This window comes from Somniosus microcephalus, chromosome 1, assembly GCF_052327205.1.
Source record: "Somniosus microcephalus isolate GS21.2 chromosome 1, FLI_Smic_1.0, whole genome shotgun sequence".
Classification (NCBI taxonomy): Eukaryota; Metazoa; Chordata; class Chondrichthyes; order Squaliformes; family Somniosidae; genus Somniosus; species Somniosus microcephalus.
In genome coordinates this window covers 427,878,884-427,893,116 of record NC_140987.1, presented here as the reverse complement: position 1 = coordinate 427,893,116, position 14,233 = coordinate 427,878,884, and the positions used below count along the sequence as shown (strand labels likewise).

General features: G+C 42.9%; 1 protein-coding gene across 1 annotated transcript; it reads left to right on the top strand.

The window, feature by feature from the left end:
- Positions 1-207: 207 nt before the first annotated feature.
- Positions 208-12,672, top strand: fgf16 (fibroblast growth factor 16). Its single transcript, XM_086000376.1, has 3 exons — positions 208-1,567; positions 3,504-3,607; positions 11,641-12,672. The coding sequence occupies exons 1-3, from the start codon at positions 1,282-1,284 to the stop codon at positions 11,884-11,886; spliced, it is 636 nt and encodes a 211-aa protein (XP_085856502.1). The 5' UTR covers positions 208-1,281; the 3' UTR covers positions 11,887-12,672.
- Positions 12,673-14,233: the final 1,561 nt, after the last annotated feature.

Below are 14,233 nucleotides of genomic sequence, written 5' to 3'. Positions count from 1 at the left end.
TCTGTTTACATGATATGACCCACCACAAAACCTGTTGAAAATGACGCACGGATCTTTTATCTCTGCTATATAAAAAAATTACCATTTTTTTCACGAAGACAATGACTTTAAATAAACATTTTAAAATGCGTTTCATTGTTATGCCTTTCCATTTTGAAATAATCACAAGTCTTAATGTTTACGGCGTTTTAAGTACAAAAAGGTGTGTGTGTGTTGGGGGAGGGGGGGTTCTTGTTACAAACAAGTGGCCCTGATGCACTGCTTAGTTTTAACAACAGCAGGAATTCAATATGCAACTCCTCGAAAGTAGCTGAAAGAAAAGTGATCAACAGCGACTTCTACCGAGCTCCAAGGTCGAGGGAGTGACGGCTCCAGTCCAGCCAGGACCTGTGCTCTCGAGCAGACAGCACCGTGTCAAAGGCTAAAGGCGAGCTGTTCTGTCAGCCCGGGAGGTGTGCTGATTAGCCCGGCTCGGCCCGGCTCTGGCACAGTTCGTCACAGACTAAACAGCTGGTGTAAAATGGGGGGGCGCGGTAGAGGGACAAAAAAATAGCCGGGGAAACACCTGTTCAACAAGGTGGGAGATGCTGCCCTCAAGCCCCTTCCTTGTTCAAACCTCATCTTCCTCCCAGTGGGTTTAAAGAATCCATGAGCGACTCCAAGGCGTCTGATAAACAATTGCCCCTGTGGAAAACAAATCCGATGTTTTCCTCTCTCACTCTCTGTGTGATGAGATGCTCAAAAAAAATTCTAACCAGCCACGTTGGCAGCTCCCTTTGCTACATCTTATTACAACCTGGAGTGTTTTTTTGTAAGTAGCAGGCTCGAGTTGTATGATTTCATCAGACGTGCACAGGACCCCGAGCTGCCAAGTACTGCTATGCATCAGTGGATTTTGCAGCTTTTCTTGAGCGAGTGTGTGTGTGTGTTTTTTTTACACAGTTAACAATGGGTTGAAGCTCTTGCAGTTCGAACCCAATGAATCTCAGAGACGATTAGCCGTGGGGATGCCAGGCGGGGCTTATTTAAATATCGAATATGTCAATGTGCGAGTATGTATATAAACAGCTGCTTTCATCTGATTCCCCTGGACTTCAGTTATGAAATTTAAGCGGAGATTAATGCGCCGGGATCCCTGTAAACCGTGCAGTCAAAACAAAGTGGTCTCGCCTGTTATTGTACACGAGGGGGCTGCATTGGGAGGCTTTCCGTATCAGGAGAGCTGATTAATAAAAAGTGATCGCGGCTCTAATTGCTCGCCCCCCTGGCCCCGGCTGCTTCATGACTCTGATGGCCGAGGTGGGGAGCTACCTGGGAGCCCTGGACGCGGACATACACGCCGTTTCTCTTGGGAATATGCCCGTACTGGCCCAGGCGGATTCCCCCGGGTTCCTGAACGAAAGGCTCGGGCAGATCGAAGGCAGGCTCCAGAGGGGAACACCCACCGACTTCGCCCACCTCAAAGGCATCCTCAGACGGAGGCAGCTCTACTGCAGGACCGGATTCCACTTGGAAATCTTCCCCAACGGAACTGTGCACGGGACCCGGCAGGATCACAGCCGATTCGGTAAGCCGGAGGGGCATTCGGAGAAATCCCCCCTTTCTCTCTCTCTCTCTCTCTCTCTCTCGAGCAACTGGTGTTTATAAACATCTTAAAAATGCAAATGTGTTTGTACTTGAACAAGGGTCACTGCGGGAGAACTTGGTCATGTTGCAAATATACGCGTAGAATTTCGTGCTGTTACTGTGCACAATGGAAGCCTCACTCCACATTTATTGAAGGCAGATTTCGCATGTGTACCTGTATTTAATGAGCAGGCACTGTGGTCACGGGGGTGGTTGTCTACAGCGGGCAATCGTGCTCCAACTTTAGCGGCTGAAAACAAACTGCATTTCGCGTTCTGCACCAGGACAACCATCGCTGCACTGCCCGAGACTTTCCCGACACAGTCCTGCCCGATTATAGGGAAACCTTCCTGAAATGCCATGTCTGGCACGGTTTAAGGTTTTAACACTGTATTTGTAGAATGTGTGTGATGGTGCCACTGGGCGGTTGCGATCTGTACTGTATTTACAGTGGCCGTTCTGCAGGGGCAATGTGTACACAAGGGATAACTCGTATCACCTCCTCCAAGTGATATAGTGTTAGAGAGAGAGGGGAGCTTCGAGACACCGAGAGAAACATACACCGGTGTATACTGACTGGGAAAGTCAGAGTGGGATCACATAGATACAGAGTGTTTAAGAGTCAAACGGAGAGAGAGGATCACACAGAGACTGGGAGAGAAACATACAGAGACTGGGAGAGTCAAAGAGAGAGAGACAATGAGACATACACACAACAGTCAACCCCACACACACAGATTAGGAGACAGAGGCCGAAGGGGAGAAACACACAGAGAAACACAGTCAAATATAGACAAGCTAGGACACAGATACGCAGAGCCAAACTCAAGCCGGAGACTGGGTGAGTCAAATGGGGAGTCAAATAGAAACTAGAAGACACACGGAGAGTGGGTGAGTCGAACAGTGACCGGGAGAGTCGGAACAGTGACCGGGAGAGTCGGAACAGTGACTGGGAGAGTCGAATGCAAAGAGCCCGGGAGTGAAGGACACACCGAGCGAGAAAGACCGACTCCTCTGTCCTTAAAATCACACTAGTTTCCATCGCTCTGCCTTTCTCCGTCCCCCTCCCAGCTCCCCTTTCCCCTCCCTGTCTCTCCCACTCGCTCCCAACAGGTGTCTTTCATCCCATGAAAAGCTGGATCCAACCGATTGTTCCCAGACTGGTTCAAAGCGCAGCACCGTTCGGACCTCAACCCCAAACTGGCTCATAAATCATCGTGAACAAATCCCTGGCCGTTCCTACTAAAAACACAGGGAGATAATGTAAAAAAAAGCATTTTTCTCAAAGTTTCCATCACGCCTGACTATTAAGCGATCCCACCTCTCTGAGCAGACTTTACACGAGCTACTTTCAGGTCAATCAAACAAATAGAAGAAATGAAACCTGAAAGGATTGAGGGCTTTATAATTAGAACCAGATCCCGCGACCTGACACCATATATACTACAGCCAGTCTTAAACATGTTCTTTTTTATAAAAGAGAGCCGACATAATCACTGAGATTCCGTTTTTTTAACTATTTGGTGACCACAATATTTTTTTTTCCTAACAACCCCCCCCCCCCCCCCCCCCCCAACAGGGTTACTTTCTAAACTCTATTCAAACTGTGCAGTGAATTAAAGGACATTTCTTTGTCGTTAACTTCTTGTTATTAATCTCTGGGCTATTTGGCATCAGCTGTTTGTGTGACTATTACTGGGCATTTAGAAAGCTGCCCCGAGACTCAGGATTAATGTGTAGAGTTTATTGCACGTTACAGTGATTTTTACAGCCCCCTCGGGCGGAGCATCCGTGCAGTAGGAATGTGTCGCTCTTACCTCCCCCTGGCTGGGTGGCTGTGATCATTGACCATTTCCCACCTCTGATGTGTTGTGCAGGGATCCTGGAGTTCATCAGTCTGGCGGTGGGACTGGTCAGCATTCGTGGGGTGGACTCGGGACTTTACCTGGGGATGAACGAGAGAGGCGAACTCTATGGGTCGGTAAGTTCGACATGTTTTCCGCACTCTTGTAACTCCAAGTGCCAAAAACAAGTGTGTAATGTTTCATGCAATTGAAGCAAACTTTACACTGGGATCTTAGAAAAGACTGCTGGTTGTCAGACGTCCATCTACTGGTGTGTGTGTGTGTGTGTGTGTGTGGTCAGATGAAAGTGTTGTGCTGGAAACTTCACCCCTTGTTTGTTAAGTTTAGGTGGGGAGGGTGATGCAATCGGTGGCACAATAACACCATGATGGTGCTGCAGAGACAGAAGAACAAGACACATCTTACCTCATCCATCAGGACAAATCTCCACCCCCACCACCAATCATGGCACCTTTACCAATGATTCTAGGGTGTTTGTCCCAGCTATCCTAGCCCCAAGACCTTTCCATTTGTCATCACTCTTTGTGTGAAGAAACACTTCCTGATATCAGTTTTAAAATTGCCTTTTCGAACAACCATTTGTCCCACCATCCCATTTTAAGTTGACGTAATGTTCTGGATTCGCGTTTCTATATCCCTTTATTATTTGCCGAGGTCCCCTTTCAGTCACCTCCTTTGCCACAAGTAGTTTCTATTTCCGTCTTCCAAGGCAATACTCCTTTGCAATACAGTGCTGCCACCAAAGATAGCCCGACTAGAAAGTGACGGAGGGACTTGTCTTGCTGGCTGGAGGGGCAGAGGGCAACTGCTCCTGCAGAGGCAAGAGTGCCACCAGTGTAAACAACGGTTCAGTCCACTTGTACAGATCAGCCGCACATTCTTTTGCATCCCTGGACCCTATGGACCGTCCCCAGACAGCAGTGAAGGTCCTGAAGCCGGAAATCAAAGTTGTGATTTTGACTTTCAAACTGTACATTCACAAACGTACATTATTAGTGCAGTTGTTTTTGTGTTGGTGCCGATGCTGTGGATTCCATGCCGCAGTGTAAATGGGGTGAATCCCACTGCAGTTGCTGCCCCAGCATATTACACAACCATTCTTACTTGAAGCAGTTCCACAATGTAAAGGGGGGGGGGGGGGGTTGCATAAGATAATTTCCTCTTTAAAGTACTCATTTAAAATGTTTGCTCTGAGCAGATATAGCATCTGTTGCAATGTGATCTCGCCATGGCTCCTAATACTGTTCTGAAGCATACTGTTCCTGGCTGGTCCAGACCTGTGTCTAATAGTAAACCCACTATTAAAAGCAATAACGCTATTTAACTCAACACATCAATCAGAAACAGTGGTATAGACTTGTTCCTTCCCTCAGAAGTTGAGCATTGTTATCAAACAACAACTGTAATGGTATTTCAAGAGAACTAAAATGTATAAAACCTGGCATTTTTCAGTGTCATACAGTGCACAATGTTTCTGTATCACTGGCCCTTCTTGTCAGACAAGGTGATTATAGCTGAAGGCTTTCCTTAAAACTTTCATTTCTGTCAGATGACATGGAAATTACTACAGTCTTTAGGTGGCTGATGTGGTAGACAGCATTACAGCCATGGGAATTGCACCCCAATCTTCATAAGTCTGAGAACAATACAGTCTCTATATATATTTTATAAATTAGCTACTATGTTGAATGTGGCTTATAATGGCCCAGGAAGCCCTTCACTGTGCAACACATATGAACATGTAAGAAGGAAGCAAACTTACATTTTTATATAGTGGCTTTCATGACCTCAGGACATCCCAAAGGCTTCACAGCCAATGAAGTACTTTTGAAGTATAGTCACCGTTGTAATGTAGGGAAACGTGGCAGCCAATTTGCGCTCAGCAAAATCCCACAAACAGCAATCAGATAAATGAGCAGATAACCTGTTGGTTGAGGGATAAGCATTGGCTAGGACACCAGGAGAATTCCTATTCTTCTTCAAATAGTGTCATGGAATCTTTTACACCCAGTGGCCTTGAGTTAACATCTCGTCTGAAAGACGGCACCTCCAACAGTGCAGCACTCCCTCAGTATTGCACTGAAGTGTCAGCCATTGTGCTCAAGTCCCTGGAGTGGGGTTTGAACCCATAACCTTCTGACTCAGGCGAGAGTGCTATACCATCGAGCCAAGATAAGTACAGTTTAATTCTGGCCTGCAACACTAATGGATCATCATGATTGCTACAGCATTTTGGAGCACCAACCTTTGGCACCACTGAGTGAAGGAGGGGCCTGTGGGATCGTGACTGTGATTCTCCACACAGCTAAGTTCCCAATATTTGTCATGATATTGGAGAGTGGCTGTTTCCCCATGAAGACCATTCCTGCGCCTCCTAGCAGTCAGATTCAGCGCACTTTTCATTGGGAGCAGCTTATACTCACCTGCCCAGTCTCCCGCCATGAATGATGGGTTTTGTTGCACCCTAACTGGGGGAAAAGGGAAGAATACAATTTAGTAGGCATGTAGTCCTTATAATAAAAGAATGAATGAATTCCTCATCTGCACCATTTCTACATTGCTCTCCATGTGGCTGCTGAAATCTTAACATGAAAATGTTTTTTCGGATTGTGTAGCTTTAATGATTAAGGGTGTTCTAACCCTTACCAGTGGGGGGAGGGGGTAACTCACAGCACACATGTATTTGTTTTCAATATTTGTTGCTGACAAACAAATATGATGGGACAAATTACATCCCAGATTACATTTAATCTTGAACATGCTTTTCTCATTCAGATGGGTCGGAGAGCAGGAGACAGGCTGTAGAGACAGAAATTAAAAGAGCTGAGAAAATGAATGAGTGAGATTAAGGAAAGGAGATCATGTGAACCAGGATAAGATTAGTGACAGGGAGGAATAAAGATACAAGTGATTGCCTGTTCCTTAGTGATTATTATTTGAATGGCAATAGATTGGGAGAAGGGGAAGTGCAAAGAAACCTGGGTGTTTTTGTGCACCAGTCGCTGAAGGTAAGCATGCAGGTGCAGCAGGCGGTTAAGGCGGCAAATGGTATGTTGGCCTTCGTAGCAAGAGGGTTCGAGTACAGGAACAAGGATGTCTTGCTACAGTTGTACAGGGCCTTGGTGAGACCACACCTTGAGTATTGTGTGCAGTTTTGGTCACCTTATCTGAGGAAGGATGTTCTTGCCATGGAAGGAGTGCAGCGAAGATTCACCAGGCTGATACCTGGGCTGGCAGGAATGACGTATGAGGAGAGATTGTGTCGATTGGGCTTATACTCACTGGAGTTTAGAAGATTGAGAGGGGATCTCATCGAAACCTATAACATTCTGTCAGGCCTGGACAGACTAGATGCAGGAAGGATGTTTCTGATGGCTGGGGAGTCCAGAACCAGGGGTCATAGTCTAAGGATAAGGGGTAAGCCATTTAGGACTGAAATGAGGAGGAATTTCTTCACCAGAGAGTGGTGAACCTGTGGAATTCTCTGCCACAGAGGGCGGTGGAGGCCAGGTCATTAAATATATTCAAGAAGGAGTTGGATATATTTCTTAAGGCTAAAGGGATCAAGGGATATGGGGAGAAGGCAGGGACAGGGTACTAAATTTGGATGATCAGCCATGATCTCATTGAATGGCTGAAGGGCCGAATGGCCTACTCCTGCTCCTATCTTCTATGTTTCTATGACACCAGCACTGTCAGCATGGTGTATATTACCTGTAATCATTCAGTGTATTACAGAACAGTTGTATACCCTTAAGGCTAGGGAAACATATTTAAAAAATAAAAGTAAGGCATGGGGAATTGGGATTTGTTCATCATTTTGTTTTTCATTGAAGTAAATTTTCTTGGTTTCAGGAACCCTCTTGTAAAAGGTCTCACGCACATTTCCAAATATAGCTGGAGGAGCTTTTTTCAGTCACAGTTTTAAAATATGCATTTTTAAAGAGAAAAATGGGCTACTAATCAATATGATGAAATGATTGCTTCTATAAGACAAGAACTGTCTCTAAAGTGGGTGCATACTTTTCACTTCTGCAACAGAACTGAAATCTTGTGTGAAAGGAAGACGAGCAGACTATGGAAGTTTCATCAGACATTGGCCCCTTCGAATAAAAGCAGTCAGATCTTGGGCTGGGGTCGGGGGTGGGGTTCACATTATCTGATAAAGAATGATGTCAAAGCTTGGTTTATGAAGACGATCACAGCCCGTGAATTGGATAACTGCCTTTAACTCCCATCCATGCAGTGTTACTATTGCCAGGCTGAGGATCAGGCACCATTCACCAGTCACCCCACCCAAGGGTGCTGATGATATTACAGCTGATTGTGACATCCGATCTGAAGGTGTAGAGGATCATTGATGGGCACAACTGGTATTTTTATTAATGGGATTCCAGCTTATGTACTGTCTAATACACATTATCATTATAAATTTAGTAGACCGGTATAAGGCTACTTTAACCAGCATGTGAGCTCCTCAGTTTACTACAGTGGATTTTATGTTGGAACAAGTGGTTCCCTAAAGCTAGGTTTATAACAACAGGGTTTTAATAATGACATTCCTGTATAATTTTAAATACATTATACAAAAATATGAATTTACTTGTTTTCAATATTTCCTTTAATTAATGTCTATTGTTTTTAAACTACAGATTATGCTTCACTCAATCCCAATGAAAAGAAACTTAACTTTGTCCCAACGATCTTATTCGCCTCTTTAGTTCAGTCCAGTACGTGTTTGCCTGCTCTTGTGCAATTCACTGAGTGAAGAGCTGCTCAGGTGACTTACCACACCCTAGCAAAGTAATGGTTTAGCACATCATGACATCTGTCATCTACTGTGCTTCATATAAAACAACAACTTGTATTTATATAGCACCTTTTAAATGTAGTAAAACGCCCCAAGGCGCTTCACAGGAGCGTTAACAAACAAAATTTAACACCAAGCCACATAAGAAGATATTAGGCCGGATGAGGTAGGTTTTAAGGAGCATCTTAAAGGAGGGAAGAGAGGTAGCGAGGCGGAGAGGTTTAGGGAGGGAATACAGAGCTTCGGACCTTGGCAACTGAAGGCACAGCCGCCAGTGGTGGAGCGATTAAAATTGGCGATTAAAACAGAAGATAGTCATTTAAAAATGGATATAAATATAGGCTTACAACAGGGACTTGTTTTTTTAAAAAGCTGTTTCTGACTGTTTGAAACATATAATTCAAAGCTTTGTGTCAATCTGAGACTTGAGAGTGCCTTACTTATGCCTCCCCCTCCCCCACTGCCCAGTTTTTTCCTCCCTCTAGGCCCTGCACTGCTGCTTCCTGCCACCATCAGAACAGGATGGGTCTACCGTTAATACAAGTCTGATTGTTCAAAGGGAGACATGTTTCCATGGAGTAGGACTGGTCCTACCAGTTCTTCTATTCCTCTGCTCTTTACTCCCCCCTCCCTCCCTCCCTCCCAAGATGGTACATGCTCCAGTGCTCCCTCTAGTGAGCTGTTTGAGAACTGACTAAACTCACCCAAATTAAATCTTTTGGTTCAAATATCAGTCTGTATTGGGAGTGGAATGCAAAGACCTCTGGCTGGAAATGTATTGTTCTATTTCTATAGGTGCTAAGATGCCCATAAGTACCTGTAGTAGGAATATATTAATGGCATTATTGGGTACTCAATTAAAGTTTACACGTGGATTTCAAACAGTACCTTTACAACACCACCTGCTAAAATATAGTTATCCAAAAGATTTAATATCAGAAATTTAGGTAATGGTAATTAAAGTAGCAGGTATTAGATTTGAACTCCCCCCACCCCCCAATTAACCCACTCCCCTACTATTTTCTCCACTCTTTTGCTTAATATACTGACTAATGCTAGCCACACTCAGTTACCTTGTTAAAGTGGTCACTCTTCAGGTATGAACCTCGACAGCAAGTGTTGGCAGTCTATCTGATTGCAGGAGGTATCACACCTGCACCTGATCCTTCTGTCACCTGCCATCCACACATGTACACTCTTCATCAGGGGTAACTGGATAGTGCTACTGATTCGCCCCTTCCCTGGCCCAAGGTGCTGAGGTCAAATGTGGTGTCCCTACCACCACCCAGGCTGAGAACATATATGGAATTGAACTTGTGTGGCTCAGATCCATATTTACCAAACTTGAGCATCGGGTACTATATATTCTTCTCCCTCCCTGTTTAGGTCTCTCTGGCAATATGCCATTCTCTAGCAAAATGTGGACGGGTGAACCATAAGGTGGTGGGAGGAATGACCAATGGTGACCGACCTTCTAGCTTTCCTCCTTCCCTGTGGAAAATCGTCTGAGCTCAGCTCAGCACTTCCTCTCAATTGCTTCTGGCTAGCATCGTTTCAAATGCATATTCAAATTCCAATTCATTATTTTGTTAAACGGGGAAAAAAATGAAGTGATAAATATCAAATTGCTTAAATGGAATTGGTAGAATATGTGTTGAGTGTCTTCAGTGAGTCCACCAGTTAAAGAAAGAAAAAAACCTGCATTTATATAGCGCCTTTCATGGCCTCAGGTTGTCGCAAAGTGCTTTACTTCTGAAATGTAGTCACTGTTGTAATGTAGGAAAAGCAACAGCCAATTTATGCACAGCAAGCTCCCACAAACAGCAATAAAATAAATGACCAGGTCATCTGTTTTTAAGTGTTGGTTGCAGGATAAATATTGGCCAGGACGCCAGGGAGAACTTCCCTGCTCTTCTTCGAATAATGCCATGGGATCTTTTACTTCCACCTGAGAGGGCAGATGGGGCCTCAGTTTAACATCCAAAAGATGGAACCTCTGACAGTGCCACACTCCCTCAGTCCTGCACTGGAGTGCCAGCCTAGATTATACATTCAAGTTTCTGGAGTGGGACTCTGACTCAGAGGCGAGGGTGCTGCCACTGGGCCAAGTTACCAGTGAACTGGCTGCTGCATTTTTCTGAAACAGTGCCTTGAAAGGCTGTTCCTTATAAAGACCTTGGTCAAATCCTGTCAATGGCAAAGAGATAATAGTTTCATATGAACATAAGAAATAGGAGCAGGAGTAGGCCATTTGGCCCTTCGAGCATTCAATAAGATCATGGCTGATCTTCTACCTCATCTCCACTTTCCCGCGAGAGCCTCTCGATTCCTTTCAATTCAAGATCATTTGAGATGATAAAGACGACAATTCTGGCAGACTTAATTTCACAATGGAACATAACTACAGTTTACGGTCTGAGAGAGAGAATTCATATTTAGAGAATAGAAATGACTTCTGGTATAGTGGGAACACAATTTTGCTGCTAGATTTTACACTTTAACCAGAAAAGACCAATGCCGTTTGGAATATATAATGCAGTGTGTAGTTTAGCAATTATGCTGGTCAATTGAATCGTGTTGGTGGATTGTTCTATATTGAACACATCCAGTTATTTCCCTTCCCACTCCCACATGGTAAATACTTAAAATGAATAATATAAAATAAAAATGACAGGCATCTTTGATTTTCTATGGTTAAGTCAGATTATTTCTCAGGGTACGGTAGCATAGTGGTTACGTTACTGGACTAGTAATCCAGAGACCTGGACTAATGATCCAGAGACATGAATTCAGAGCCCACCATGGCAGCTGGGGAATTTAAATTTAGTTAATTAAATAAATCTGGAATTTTAAAAATGTTAGTATCAGTAATGGTGACCATGAAACTATCGGATTGTTGTAAAAACCCATCTGGTTCACTAATGTCCTTAAGGGAAGGAAATCTGCCGTCCTTACCCAGTCTGACTTATATGTGACTCCAGACCCACAGCAATGTGGTTGACTCTTAACTGCCCTCTGAAATGGCCCAGCAAGGCACTCAGTTGTGTGCTACGAAAAACTGCAGTGGTTCAAGAAGGCGCCTCACCACCGCCTTCTCAAGGGCAATTAGGGATGGGCAATAAATGCTGGCCTTGCCAGTGACGCTGTGAATGAATTTTTAAAAAGTTGCTGGTAATTGGCTCCTGACTTGCGTGACAGCGTTCTTATCGTTATCCGATGTGAAGTTCTGCAATGTTACCCCTCAATTTATTAAATACCAACTTTAGAATATAATGTATGAAATAGTATTGCAAGTACATCGAATATACCTTCTAATTAACATTTTTTTCTTTCTTACAGAAAAAATTAACACCCGAGTGTGTTTTCCGGGAACAGTTTGAAGAGAACTGGTATAATACCTACGCATCAACTTTGTATAAACACTTAGATACTGGGAGACATTATTATGTGGCTTTGAATAAAGATGGATCCCCACGGGAAGGATATAGGACTAAACGGCATCAAAAATTTACTCACTTCTTACCTAGGCCCGTGGACCCTGAAAAAGTGCCGACTTTATACAGAGACCTCTTGAACTATAGTTGATAAACTCCGCTGCCTTGCATGTGGTGTACATACGCGGGAGCTTTAGCTATTCTGGGGAACGGTGCCAACGAGAACCTCGTGGCCATTTCTGAGACGACCACTTTGGTTGAATTCATTACCACTACTAATACTATCAAGCCTTTATCAAGTGCACAGTCCCAGGATTTTTTTTAATATACTCACACATCTATATTCTCCACTGAATTTTGCTTCTAGATAATGGTTGAGGAGGAGAGGAACACAAAGCCTCGTAGACAATGGACACTTTTATTGCTGGAGAGAAACGAAAGGCCACTAAGTGGTGATAAACGCTGCTGCAAATAAAGAAGCTTTGAGCTAAAAAGTATATATTTATCAAAAGTTGATATATTTCGGATCTGTGGATGAGACCCTGCTGAAAGCAGTTATTTACGATGCGACACAGAAGAGAAGAGCCAACAGGATATAAAGGTTCCCAGTCATTGGAATGGGCTAAAATTATTACCATGGACACTGTACAAATGGACAAAAACTATTTATAGAAATGTCAATATTATATTTATTTTATATATTTATTTATTACATAGACTATATTTTTAATGACAATGTATAGACCAGATTGCTATCTGGAAGGATTAGATCCTACTGAAATGTAAGTGACCACTTTTAAGTTATGAAGATCTATGAATGTTGAGTTAAAAAGGTTATGGACAATAAAAAAAAAACTTTGTTTAAAGCAAAAAGTATATTGTACAATTAACATGTTGCTTGTTCACTCTTAATAAAAATAAATCATTATGACTGAAATTTCTAAGTAGAAATAAATTTGTTACAAATATTCCATAATATTTCTTAATGTCAGTTGCATTGCAAATATTCTCCAACATGCCGGGCAAGCGTTACATTAATAATAAAAACAGAAAATGCTGGAAATGTTCGGCTGGTCAGGCAGCATCTGTGGAGAGAGAAACAGAGTTAACATTTCAGGTCGGTGACCTTTCGTCAGGACTGGAAAAAGTTAGAGATATCATAGGATTTAAGTAAGTGCAGAGGCAGGGAAAGGGGAGGGGAGGAATAAACAAACGGGAAGGTCTGTGATAGGGTGGAAGGGAGGAGAGATTAAATGACAAAAGGTATGATTGTACAAGGCAAAAGGAGATGGTGTTATGTTAATATTTTTTAAAACCCATTTGCAGCTCCTTATGCTAGTATTTAGCATATTTGACCATTTATCTTTTACCGATTGCTCATTTCTCTTCTCTTTGGGTCAGTTCGATATAGGAACTCTCTTTTCTATGTATATGAGCTCAGGTGAAAGGTTGCTAAGTAAAATATTAACTTACCTTTTCTCTTTTCAGATGGCGATGGACTTGCTATACATTTTCAGCAATTTCTGTTATTTCAATTTTTTTGGTACATCGCAGTGTATCATTATTAATTTACGGTATTCAACTACTTTTGAAACACCAAAATACTTCTCGCCCACAAAGGCAGAGTAAAAGTCTTAAACCATATAACGCAAGTTCAGTGGGACACAGGCTTGCAACTTAAGCTGGCACCGCCCTGACTGGGATAAGCATCTATTTCTGTTAAACTGATTCTCGAGTAGGTTATCTGCATTGGAAGAAAATAATTTTAAAATTATAAGAAAAATAATTAGGAATAGCTTTCAAAAAATTTGAGCAAATGTCTCTTCCTTTTTAGAGATAAAAAGAAAATGCAATGTCCATGTTTGTGGTAAATTCCAAAATATTGGAAGTGCACCAAATAAAGTGGCAACATTTCAAATTTTCTGGGGAGCCATTCACCCAAACCTCCCTAGGAAATAATTATTGTGCCTTTAGCACTCATGTCCCCATTCAGGCTTTCATGTCCTTATGTCTTTTCCCCCTCCTTTACTGGTAAAGGAATATTTTCAGTGTATTTATTTGTTTTTATAGGCTTTTTATTCAGAGCCTTTTTGGAGTGGTCAGATATTTGGAAATGGTTTGGTCATCTTTTACTAATTTTCTGTGTTGACATGTATGAATCCTATGCTATTGCAATCCACTTGATGTGGTTACACAATGGCTGAGACAGCCTAGGTTGTTTACAGTAACCAACTGCATCACCTGCCGCATAAGAGCAGATCCCTAGGCACAATACTTATTAATAATGCCAGTTTACCGACTTGATTTTCTTTCTTACAAACAAAAAAAATACAGCACGCTCAGGTCAAAATGTAAGTCCATATCACAGAAGTACTCCAGACTTTTGCATTAATTAGCAGAGTTTATCCAAACTTTCAAAACAAACCAGCAACATAGTGAGTGCTCTTTTAGGATAAGAGAGGTGGTGCATTGCCAGGAAATTGGGACTCCATACCTAA

What these genes read in the sequence shown, in the direction of transcription:
- fgf16 (XM_086000376.1), top strand. Translation starts at nt 1,282, where the DNA reads ATGACTCTGATGGCCGAGGTGGGGAGCTACCTGGGAGCCCTGGACGCG. An exon ending in GCAGGATCACAGCCGATTCG is followed by an intron (nt 1,568 to 3,503) that starts GTAAGCCGGAGG and finishes TGTGTTGTGCAG; the next exon opens with GGATCCTGGAGTTCATCAGT. An exon ending in GAGGCGAACTCTATGGGTCG is followed by an intron (nt 3,608 to 11,640) that starts GTAAGTTCGACA and finishes TCTTTCTTACAG; the next exon opens with AAAAAATTAACACCCGAGTG.